Source organism: Syngnathus leptorhynchus, chromosome 21 (genome assembly GCF_054491065.1).
Source record: "Syngnathus leptorhynchus isolate UIUO chromosome 21, UIUO_Slep, whole genome shotgun sequence".
NCBI lineage: Eukaryota > Metazoa > Chordata > Actinopteri > Syngnathiformes > Syngnathidae > Syngnathus > Syngnathus leptorhynchus.
Window position 1 is genome coordinate 1,866,663 of NC_141215.1, and position 12,045 is coordinate 1,878,707.

General features: G+C 39.6%; 1 protein-coding gene and 1 long non-coding RNA gene across 2 annotated transcripts in view; one reads left to right on the forward strand and one right to left on the reverse strand.

The window, feature by feature from the left end:
- Positions 1-402: 402 nt before the first annotated feature.
- cacna2d1a (calcium channel, voltage-dependent, alpha 2/delta subunit 1a) overlaps positions 403-12,045 on the reverse strand; it is a 41,210-nt gene continuing 29,567 nt past the window's right edge. The window contains exons 26-40 of the mRNA XM_085901738.1: positions 11,443-11,527; positions 11,306-11,368; positions 10,639-10,751; positions 10,445-10,516; positions 10,069-10,136; positions 9,962-10,000; positions 9,799-9,870; positions 8,085-8,237; positions 6,544-6,596; positions 5,734-5,789; positions 5,513-5,639; positions 4,642-4,754; positions 4,471-4,553; positions 3,346-3,434; positions 403-2,677 (exon numbers count right to left, since the gene is read on the reverse strand). Coding sequence (XP_085757864.1) covers positions 2,641-2,677; positions 3,346-3,434; positions 4,471-4,553; positions 4,642-4,754; positions 5,513-5,639; positions 5,734-5,789; positions 6,544-6,596; positions 8,085-8,237; positions 9,799-9,870; positions 9,962-10,000; positions 10,069-10,136; positions 10,445-10,516; positions 10,639-10,751; positions 11,306-11,368; positions 11,443-11,527 — 1,223 coding nt within the window. The 3' untranslated portion in view covers positions 403-2,640. The remainder of the gene's footprint in view (positions 2,678-3,345; positions 3,435-4,470; positions 4,554-4,641; positions 4,755-5,512; positions 5,640-5,733; positions 5,790-6,543; positions 6,597-8,084; positions 8,238-9,798; positions 9,871-9,961; positions 10,001-10,068; positions 10,137-10,444; positions 10,517-10,638; positions 10,752-11,305; positions 11,369-11,442; positions 11,528-12,045) is intronic.
- On the forward strand, positions 6,823-11,824 carry LOC147040046 (uncharacterized). Its single transcript, XR_015063065.1, has 4 exons — positions 6,823-6,848; positions 10,434-10,578; positions 11,313-11,382; positions 11,464-11,824. It is a non-coding gene; the product is annotated as an uncharacterized LOC147040046 (long non-coding RNA).

Here is a 12,045-nt window from a genome sequence, read left to right on the forward strand (position 1 = left end):
ATCTGTCAGTCTTTATGATTGTGCGCAAGCAGGGGTGGGCAATGTATGACTTTGAATTTGGTAAGGTCCAACAAAACCTAAAAATGAACTTGCATATTAAAAAAAAAATCCGATCATATTGTAATTTAAAGCATTTCATGTTGGACATTGGTGACAGATACAGTACATTTTTCTTTTCAAATTAAGAGCAAACTAATTGGAACATGAAGCAACTCGTGGAATCCCACCTATTTTGTTGATTTAAAAAATACAACTGGTCCCCAAATTCCACAGTTTATTATTGCTAATTAGTTACCATTTAAACTGATGCGCTTTGTATTTAGCAATGCAGCTTTCCTACAAACAAGCCAGAAATAACATAAATGTTTTTGCAATGGCTATGTTCAAGAGTTGTATCTTCATTTTCACTCAATGCCCTGTGGAAACCTTGTAACAGAATGTAAATTTTCTACAAAATCCTTTGCCAAACTGTGTTTGGACTTTATTTTGTATAATATGATGTAATTTCACAATGATTAGTCTCCAGTTAGTCATTTGGCAGCTGCTACCAAGACAAAAATGGCTACTATTTTATTATAAGACATCGTAATTGGCTACTTTTTAAAATGTCCCCGGTGATTGTATTTTTTTCTACTCTCAGCATGTCGCTCCATTTTTAACGTCCGCCATAAAAGGGTAAAGTGACACTTTGTTTTTTTTATTTTTGGAGGGAGCCGCAGCTGCAGTCGCGTGCAAAGCGGACGTCGCTAACGATTAGAATTCATCGTGGCTTGATCGACGAGCCAGAGTAGACACCGGCGATAATTTATGGAGACGTTTGTGGGTGAAATCCAACATGGTGTTGTCGTTGACTGACTGTCAAGAGTGCGGTCATGTCATCCGTTGGGGGGGGGGCGGGGTTGAAGAACTGCCATGGAGGAAGCAAATTATCATAAAATTTTATTCAGAATATTTGAACATGGATGAACACACGTTTTGATCAGAACTTTGGTTTTGTACTATTTTTTTTTTTTTTACAAGTTCCACTTAAGTGTAACATTTTAAAGCACGATCAAGGGAGAGGGAGACTATGTCCACATGATTAAAAGTATTTTAAATTTTTTATTTGTTTTTTAGTTTTCAGTCACTTCAAACTGACTTCAAAGAATTTTGCGCATGCACTGTTTTGTTGTTGATTGTTGATGGGGGTTAGCTGTACAACAAAAAGTGGACCACCACTATAGCAGTGAAACAAAAATTTTAAAATACCCATGTACATGTAGACAGTCTTAAAAAAAAACGATGCTAACACACAACACACTCACAGACACAAACACACGCCAACCCGTAAGATTTCTGCAACCTGTACGGAATCGGAACCACTTCATATCACGTTAATTATTCCAGAGGGGACAGCATTGGATTTTAGCACGTTAACTTTTGAAATTTTGTGTGTGTGTGGGGGGGGGGGGTGTTCCACTCTTTTGGTAGCACACTGCTGCAGTGGGTGATAAAAATTGGGATATGAATTGTAATGCAAAAAAACTGCAGATGCTGCCTCCTCAAGGGAAAACAAAGGCAGTAACAGCTGATCAATACTTGACATTAACTTGCATAAATTCGAAAAAGGAGAGAATCCGATTATGGCACTTGTTTTTTTTTTTTTCCCCCTCTCCCTGTTAGTAAATGACAACCACGTTGTTAGTTCCACCAAGAGCACGATGTTATAGTTGGTTTATAAAGTGCAACAATTGCTAGCGTGATGGAGGAGTCTCTCTACGCCGAAGCAGATAGCGATAAAAACGTCCAAATATGAAAGTGGAAGGGTTAGCATCAAAATGTACTTTGTAGCTTTAGTTCTCAAATCATCAATTACAAGGTGTGTTGGACAATAAAACAACAGTGTAATGCAGACTACCACTTTACAAAATCTGATCTTGAGCCCAGAACTACTGCGATAATAAAACGCTCCATTTGTATTCGATTTGTTGTTAGTTCTGCAGAGATGTAAGCAAAGAAAAGACGACAAAGTGGACTTCAGTAGTTGTACACACAAAGTGCAGATAGTCGTCTCAGAAGTACATGGCACTAGAGAGTTTTCAGTCAGGTTTGTCCTGATTGGTTGACGCGCACTCATGGCAGTTTTCGATCCAAGAATTCCAGACGCAAGGAAAATAAGGATTTGGTTTTGACGAAGAGCACAAAATAAGCAAGTTCCGGAGACACTGGCAGGTCCAGACATAAAAGACTATAACCGCGGGGCAAAAGTTGCTGGCGGCGCTGTTTTTCTTGCCTTCACCCAACGAGCAGACCACTGGATTAAAAACAAACTGTTTGCTAGCTTCTGGCAGTGTTGATAAAAAAAAATAATAATAATAAAAATAAAATTAAAAAAAAAAAAAAAAAACCTCAAGCTCCTCAACAAAGTCCGATAAGGCAGCCCCACTTACAAAAACAATGACGCCAGCAATCAAAGTCCTCTTCAGGTGGGTTTTTTGCTCAAAAATCTTGAAAGCTCTTCTCGTTCGTCATTCCAGAGGCATGCTGGTAGAGATGGTGGTGGGGCAAAAACAGGTCATGACAGGATGGTGTAATGTCCGCAGCCACTCAGAACCCAGAGAAGCGTCAACTGAAGGGCAAAGGTGAGCCACAGCGAGGGACTCAAGCTGGATGCCCCACCACAGTCAGGGTCCTCCTCCTGGAGTTCCGACAAGGGGGACAACGTCAGCGTGGGTTAACAACGTTGGGTCGGTCAGCTGACTGTAGAGGTCAACTCTCACCAAGACAAAGACTGGACTACAGCTAAGAGCTCTGATGACACTAATTTCTTTTTTAATCAAATGTTACTTCTAGCTTTGTCAGTCGCTCAACTTGTCATCATGAAAAAACTGATAGTCTCCATTTTTTTTTTTTTTTGGGTTAAGATAACAGAAATGCTAAATTGTGGGGCATTGATATGAAATGTAAATCACAGTGCTGACAAATACCAGCTTTTCATCTAAATTCACACTAAATTGAAATCAAAACACAATTGTGTTGAGGGCAGATGCAACATTTTTGTTATTGGTCAGATGCCAGACACAAGAGCGTTGGCAATTGTTCCAATGCTCCAAAGTGCTTTATGAGAGCAAGCATCGGAGGATTACGATACACGAGGAAACATGCTGGTAGTTCAAAGCTGGGCAAGAAGATGGGGGAAAACATCAGCGGGGAAGGCAGGAGAATTGAAAACAGATGCCGGCAGAACAAGTAAGTAGGTGGCAGGTGCGGAGCGACACAAGACATAAACCAAAAAAAATCGTGGAAAGGGCCAAAAAAGATATACGATTTGAGGTGGAACATGACAGCAAGAAAAGACGGACTGACCCGGCAAAGCACACGAACAGTGGCGGCAGTAACACGAGCAGCGAGGACGTCGACGTGGAGCCAGCGCTACGACGGCACAGGGCCTCGTCCTAAGCGGCAGGCCAATCACAGAGCGCAAACCAAGAGAATACATCATGCAGCAAAGCGCTCGGAAGAAAACCAGATTTAGTGGAAAGCAATGCAGGTTAATAATAATAAAATATGATATTCAATCCCATGTTTTGCTGAGCAAGTCCAACGCAGCAGCCATGAAATACAAGCCCAAAAAATTTTTTGGGGGAGATATTAGTAATGTATATGTATGATACCGGAAGAAATTGTGTTCAGGAAAGTGCTGGTATTAGCGACCAACAGCTAACTAAAGTAAAAAAAATGTCAAATGTAAAATACTAACACTTCTGTGACAAACTGAAATGTCAGCGCTAACAAGGTGCCAACCTTAACAAATTAACATTTTGAAGAAAAAGAAATCTAATGTAATCTAAAATGCTAAATTGAAACCATTGTAGCTAATTTATGGGGACGAATGTACACCAGTTTAGCAAACTAGCATATGTTAGTTTGCAAAATTCTAAAACAAAATAGAGTTCAGATTAATAAAATGTTTTTAAAAATCCAAACTTTTTTTCACAGTCAAGCTAGTAACCACATTATTGGTCAATGCTTTGCGTTTATGTTGAGCTACACGTGAGTAAAATATAACATTATAAATAATCGAAAATGCCAACGTATATAATGAAGCACTATTTTGTGTCAACACTTTCACATTATTTGAAGTTTCCAGGCTACGCTGCTTTACAACCATGAAAAACGCTAAGGAACATTACCGTTTTACATGGTAGTAAACTTATGGCAAATACTATGTGACAAAATCAACCATGTAATATTTGAGGCTAACTACCTTTTAAAGCAGCCAAGAGTAAAAAATCCTAACTTTGCGTGAAATATTGCATAAAATTAAAATATTCAAAAATGGTGATACTAAAGATAAGTAACCATGTTAGTTGACAAACAAAAATGGGACAACAAAGCTGGAAGGTGCTCCTGAAGCAATTTAACCATGAAACACCACACAAGGCAAGCCATTTGTTTGGAAACAAGCATCCGAGCTGCGATAAGACTTACATGTTCGTTATTATCAAAGCACACCGCAGGACCTTTCCGGTAGCGAGGTTTCTGAGCCACCTTGCAGGGATCAGGACCGTTAGCTAAAAGAGCCTTGTCAGGAATGTCAACCAAAATCTGGGATTTACAGTACTTCCACGAGATAGTTTCTAAAAGTGGGCGGAAGGATACACTGCTGCTCATCCTGTATGAGCGGTTTGGTGTCGCAGGACGAGCAGGTGAGTTTGGCGTCAGCAATGATGAAAACCAGGTTGGTGTTGGGAAGCTTCTCAGCATGGTACAGTCTGAAAGCACAAATTAAAATCGTGTACAAATAAATGTGTATTTTGCAATACTTTTAAAATTCCAGGATCTTATCAGAAAAAAAATCCTAACACCATACTATGCGAAAAAAAGTATATTTAATTTTTTTGTAGATAAACTTGTATTTTTATGTAAATATATTTAGAATAATTTTCCAAGAAAATAAACAAAAAACATACTTTAAGAAAGGTGTTACACTTTGACTTTTTGGATACAGAAAGTTATACTTTTAGAAAAAAAAAAAAAAAAGATGACGGGTCATTTGACATCTTAAAGCGATTGCGACTCTTAGCTTATGGCCCCACCCAAAAGACAGGAAGTGACATCTCATGACTCATAGAACAAAAATCGGAATTCGCAACAAATCATACATACAGTAACGAGAAGAGATTTTCTTTTTATGGCTTTCCATCCCAAAGGGAGAAAAACGCAACCCTCCATAAATACTCATGTCAGGGGTGCACAAATGATTTTCTCTGCTTTTTTTATGGCGCTCGTTAAGCGGAAACGTGTGCGGCTAATGCGCAGGAACGCCGCAACGCATGCGGGGCAGGCACTCCATTAGGCGGCACGAGGGGGCCTTAAAATTGCGTGCGCACATGCAAAAGAGACGACGGGGCAGGCAAGGGGCGGCGACGTGACAGGACGGTGGTCCACACAGTTGACTTCACCTTCATGGCATGTGATTTTTTTTTTTTTTATTAAAACAAGCATAGCGTCGTCGTTAAAATTTGGTTACCTCGAGCAGTTGCCACAGTCGACCGTTCCTCGGAAGGAGACGTCGTCCGTCTCGAAGTAGTACTGCGTTTGCTCCGTGATGCACACTTCTTTATGGACGATGTCAGACATGTCCTCCTCCATGTCGGCTGTGGTCCAATTTTTTTAGATCATGTATTAGTTTTGATTTGCACCCTTAGAGAAGTGTGACATGAATTTAAGGTGGACGAGGAAGAGATTCACCTGCATGTAGGAAATTTGGGAATGTGATGCTGACCAGCAACTGTTGCAGGATTGACCTGTGAGCAGATACAATTGTAGTTTTAAGACAAAAAGATGAAGTTGTAAGTTGACATTTGCAGAAAATAACGTTAGAATTTTGTGAAAATGTTTGTGAAAAAAGGCTTGTTCAAAAGAATCATGCTGTTTTATCAAAGAAGTTGATTTTAAACAAAGCATATGTACAACAAACGTTTTGCAAAACATTTTTACCTAAAAAGTCAGAATACTACGATAAAATGTCAGAATAGTACTAGAAATTATGCAATACAGCAAAAATATATATTTTAATTTTACTAAAAAAAGCCTTATTAACAAACGTTAATCCATTCAATTTATTACAGAAACAGCAAGCAGAAATTATGCACAATTTTAAAACATTTTGCAAAAAGATTGTACACAAAAAGTATAGTTGCAAAAAAATGTATTTGGTCTTTTTTACACAAATACATTTTCGGAGAAAAATTCAAATGTAGTTGAAAACATCTTAAACTTCAAATAAAATTCCAGCAAAATTTGTGATTTTGTCAGTAATCTTACAATTATAATCTTTTTAGAATTTGAAAGGTTTTCATTAGCACAATATTTTGTAATACAAACGTCAGAGAGAAGACAAAATGGTCTGCTTACAAGCTATTGTGCTAACCCCATCAAGAAATTGAGGCCACAGCCTGTTTTCTATTACGATTCAAAAATGTATGTGCCCTTTAATTACTGTATTTCCCAAGAATATATTTTTCAAGAAAAAGGCACAGGCTACATAAAAGGACTCACCAGGCTGCAGCAGTGGCCCACCAGCCTACGTTCAAAATATCACCAATGGAAGGCTGTGAAGAGCAAAAGCGGTGCAAGTTAACAGATAACAAAAAGCAACAACATGAGGTTTGAATCAAAGGCCTGTTGACCATGTTGTTTGGATTACAGCTAGCATGCGAGGACCTTGTTGTGGCCAATCGGTCATGTAGCGTTCAGATACGTTTGTTGAGTCACACGCCAAGTAAACGTGTTGACTTTGATCACACGGATGATTATACGTGAACGCTGCGGCTAAATTGTGGGCCGTGTCGGGAATTTGGAAGGTAATCAACTATAAAGCTTACCGCAATGACCAACTAATTATTTCTTTTAGTGGCGGTGATACTTTTACAAGAAGTTGCGTCGAGTTTTTATATCAACGTGACACAAGAAGTTTATATGGCAACAACAACAAAAAAACTACTTACGAAAAAGCTAGTGGAGAGTACGAGCGTGGGCTTGTTTGTTCTTTCATGTTTTTAACTGCAATTAATGGTTGTGGAAAGCTGGCACGTTATAAAAAATCACAATACTTTTACGCTAAAGTTGTAATTTACCTTAAAACGATCTAAATCATATGTGGAAAAAGTAATAATTTAACTTCAAAGCTTTCATGTTTTAAAAGAAAAACACTAATACTTTTACGCTAAAGTTGAAATTTCCCTTAAAAGATCTAAATGATGCGGGAAAAAAGTAATAATTTAAAATCAGTTTCAATTTGAGAAAAAGTCTTTGCGTTACCCTTTTGCGTAAAAAAACATTTCATTCTAAAAGTTCTTATCTTAAAGAAAACATATCATATTTTTGCGTGAGCTAATCTGACACAAAAAGGTTGTCAATGTGGAAAAACTGCTCTGTTAAAGTGGTTACATTAAAAAATATTATCTTTAATCAAGGTGTAATTTCATGAAAATTTTATGTTACATTAATCATATTGTGAAAAAAAATCATTTTGTGATGAAAGAATGCAATTCGTTTTTCATGTGAAAAACAATCCTAATTTGGCAAGAATATATCAGAGCAAAATGAAAAGAAAAAAAGTCAACAAAGCATTCGCTAAGGACCTCGGCATATTTCCATGACATTCAAGGATATTTCCTGTGATGTCACAACCTTCCTAACCTTCCCCAATTTGTGTTTTCCTCAACATGAGGCATATTACCGGGAGGGGGGGACTTGGGAAAGTTCCCAAGTTCAGCAAAAAAAACCAACAAAAAACTGGCAGGGTGATGAAAAACAGCGCTTGCCGCTTGGCGTGTCGGCCGAGCATGCGAGACCACCTAATCCTGTTAGCGTTACGACAACTCCCACTCCGACGCTTTTGCTGGACCTCTGCTTCCCTTCTCATCTGCGCTATGGCGATTTATGGCTCCCCGGCGTTTTCGTGTGTGTTTTCGTGTGTGCGAGCAAGCAGGTATGTCTGCTTTATCTGTTGCTATGACTATGCAGCATGTCGGGATGCATGTATCAAAATGTGTTAACAGACCCACGAGGATGGGTCGCTGGATTTCGTGACTCACCACGTAAACAGATCGCAGGCCCGCGGCCGCCTTGGTCTCCTTGACGGGATCGCACAGCGACTGGTAGTCATAGGAATTCTTCAAGGTGTACAGCGACGAGTTGACCAGGGTGACCATCAGGATTGGGTCAATCACTCCAAAAAAGCGACCAATCTGAGGGGTGGGAGGTTTTTGCAAATGTAAAAAATAATGTGAAAAAAAAGTAATCGTTTAAAAAAATAATAATAATTTGGTACGAGAAAATACATTGTTTAAAATGACAATAAGATTATTACAGAAAAATTATTTTTATATTAAGAAACTTGTAATTTTATGCGAATCAAGTTGCAATTTTATATTTGCTGAATAAAATCCCCCAGTTTTATTTTTCAAGAAGTGTTTTTCTTCTGGCTTTTGAATGCCTATAACCAACTTGTCAGGGGCTATAGTGCCACCTGGTGTCTTGGCATGCACATTTTGTTGTACGTGAGGAAAAAAATAAAAACGAGCAAAGTTAATGAATGTTACAAAAAAGTAGGAATATTCTGGGAAAAAAAAGCATGAGTTTTACAATCAAGTTGCAATTTTATGCAAACTAAATGAGAGAAAAAATTCGCAACAATTATTTGCCCTCCCCTCCTGTCCAGAAGTGACTTTCTTCTGTCTTCTGATTGGCTAAAACAATTATGTTCGATTATAAAGTGTCACCTGAAAAGCAAATGCCCAATAGACTTTGGTGTAATCCCGTTAACAAGACCCCAAAACGTCTTTTCCTAAATCAGTCTCGCACGTGTGACACGTCCAATGAATGAACAGTCGGCGCCCTGTTGGCCCGCAGACTCCCCGAGGACTACCCGGGTGAAAAAAAAAGGGAGCGGGTCACGCATAAAGAGGCGGAGTAAAGTACACTAGACGTCCCCACTGGATATACGACGAAGGGACATAAACGAGGCCTCAACTTTTAGTGCTGCTGCCAAACTTCAGAGGAGGCCTGATTTATCCAGCGCACGCCCAGCGCTGATTAGCCAGCACATGAAAAAATATTTAGGCAAACCGCAGCGGGGGTCCCGGCTCACCTTTTAGCTGTTTAAGAAAAGTCCATAGGCGCCGAGTGTGCTTTCGCATGTCAACAAATTGGGTCAATTGAGCTGGAGTGCTTTGTTTATTTACGGGTTTTTCTTTCTTTGGGCAGGTGGACTTTGTATCACTCTTTGTATTTATCTATCAAACACCCACAGCAATAGAAATTGAATAAATGTCTCGCTAAGACATAGCTACATAGGCCTGCTTTGGAATCTAAGACGTGTTCCAATACTTTTCTCCATTTATATTGATTTATATATATTTATGGGTATTTTTTTGCATTCAAAATACAGAAGACAAATAAAATTGTGAACCAATAGCTAAAGTCAATCACCTAAAAAAAAACGTAGGTCTTTAAGAACGACCATCTTGACAAAATACGCCGGTAAAGTACATAATGATTCAATTAAAATCTATCGCACAAAAAGGTACCTAAATAATTTTTAAAAAATAAACAGTTGAGAAACATTAAATGCTAATGTATTCAACTTAAAAGTTAAATATAACTGAGTTGTACTCGGGCAGTAATTCTTTCACAAACCACGAGAGGGAGTCCATGAAGCATGAGTGGTACTCTTATCACACGGCAAATCCCTGATCAAGATATATATATATATATATATTATTTTTTTTATATATTGCAATAGCAGACCTGATTGACGTATTCATCCCGATTGGACATAACCAGGAAGCCACCGTCGTCCAGGATGACGCAGTCCACATACTGGAATCACACAGAGATAATTGAAAACAAAAACTTGAAGCCATGAGGATTGAAAATAAAAATAATAATAATACCTGAAAAAAAATCTCACCATATCGTTCCGTTGGCAGCCGCAGATCTCATCTGTGCACTGTAATGAAAAAAACAAGAGACTTTAGCTTCAGATTTTTGCACGTTTGTGGCGCAGTAGTAACTCACGTTGGTCCTCAGTGTGGTGTTGATGAAGCTCACCATCCAGGCGCTGACGTCCAACTTGACGCCGACCACTGGGGATCAAAAACAACAAAAAAAACCCAGACACCCTCCATCATGCCGGACCCTGGCGTCAACTTTACTCTCTGAACCGACGAGAACGGGAACACAGAAATCTTGGCCGAGGATCACAGAGGGAGCGGACAGGTTGATGTGTGGTTTGTGTGTGCGTGTCACAGGAAGGTGACAAAGTGTGTGACGGGCGTCTGCGTCAAGCAGCGGGTGACAAGTCGGCTTTAAAATACGCATCTTAAGTGTGAGTGTGTTGACAACGTAAGCTTGACAGATTGCAATTTTTGTTTGGTTTTCAGCGTGTTCATACCCGCCGGCTTGAGGAGCTTGTTGTCGATCTTGAGGTTGAGAGCTCTGCTTACGAGGACCGAGTCGTCGCTCACTACCACGAGGAGGACAAAAAGCCACATTGGTCGAGGACAGATGCGTAGGACAATCCATTAGGTACACCTTACTGGTATATTTAGATGCAACACATGTGAAACGGAGTTGGCGTGTACTCACTGTTGTCTTTGAGGTATGGCGTTGGCGTGAAGATGTACAGGTCTTTGTCCAAACTTCGTTTGTAGAAGCTCGACTCGTACGTCTCTGCCTCCTCCCTCCAGTTCAGGCCGGCGCTGTTGTGTGCGTGAATCGACAAATCGAACCTCAATTAAGTGATTTATTGAGCTATAGAAAGACGGGTCATAGTTTAAAGTTTAGTTGGTGTGCTCATTAAGTTTCTATTAAAGTCCCCAAATCAATTTTTGGACAACTTTCTCTTTAGGCATACCGCAGGGATCTGTTTTAGAGCTACTGTGCTTTTCACGAAGCGCCATCGCTTATGCAATTACAGGACAAAAATAAGCATTTATGCAGACCGGATCCTCTCGATTTGTTTTGGATTCAAAGGGTTGCCCTTGGGGATGCGCATTGGAAGAAACAAGTCAAGGTCAAAAACTGCATTGCAAGTGGGAAATGGATGAGAACAGCAGGGATCTACATCCTATCTGATCGCGGAAAAGTCAGGAGATAAGCGATGTAAGGGCCAGCGTACTGGGGATTCAATGATTCCAAGACTGGGATGATGGACAATTGATGGATACATGGTGGAAAATGTCATTATCCACCACCTACATCTAGTGGCGTATGTTATGCAGTATGGTGGAGTGATCTTCTTTCTGTCTACTACCTTTTAGGGTAGACTCGAGTAATCCCTCCGTCGGTGGCAACAAATCTGGCAGTGACTCCGGGCCTACAAAACACAAAGTTACGCAAATCCCGCAGAGGTGAAACGATACGTATGATATTTTTTTTTACGACACTCACTGCAACTTATTCTCCTTCCAGATCTTGATGAGATCTGAAGTGATGCCAGCGTCCAGGAGCAATCGGTTCACCAGCTCCACGTTACCTAAAGAGCAAAAACAGCATCAGCCACATCTGCCAGAGCCATTTGCGCCTGTCTGCTGACAGATCAAAAATTTGTCAAACGTAATGTATTTGATTGTCCATCTTTGTGGGGACGGTCGGGGGAAATGTTGTAAGTTTTGGTTTTGGGAACTTAATGGCCTGGAACGTAACAGCTATCTGCAGGAATGTGTTAAATAAATGCATGGCGTGTATAGATAGCCAACATGAAATGAAATATGATGTGTGGAAAAAAAAAAAGATGGAAAAGCAATCAAATAAAGCCAGAAAGAAAAATTAATGTGAGTATATGTGATATGAGAAGGGACAGGGGGGAAAAAAAAAAAAAAAGAGCTGGGAATCATTTTTATTTTTACACAGTGACTTTTTGCTGAAAGCAATTCTGATTAGCAGATGACCTAATCGATGACACAAGCCAGAAACGGTGATAGGGTTTACATTTTCTCGCTATAAAAAGCTCCAGGTTGTTAAACGTCAACAATTAAAGAAGCCGTGGAGGAA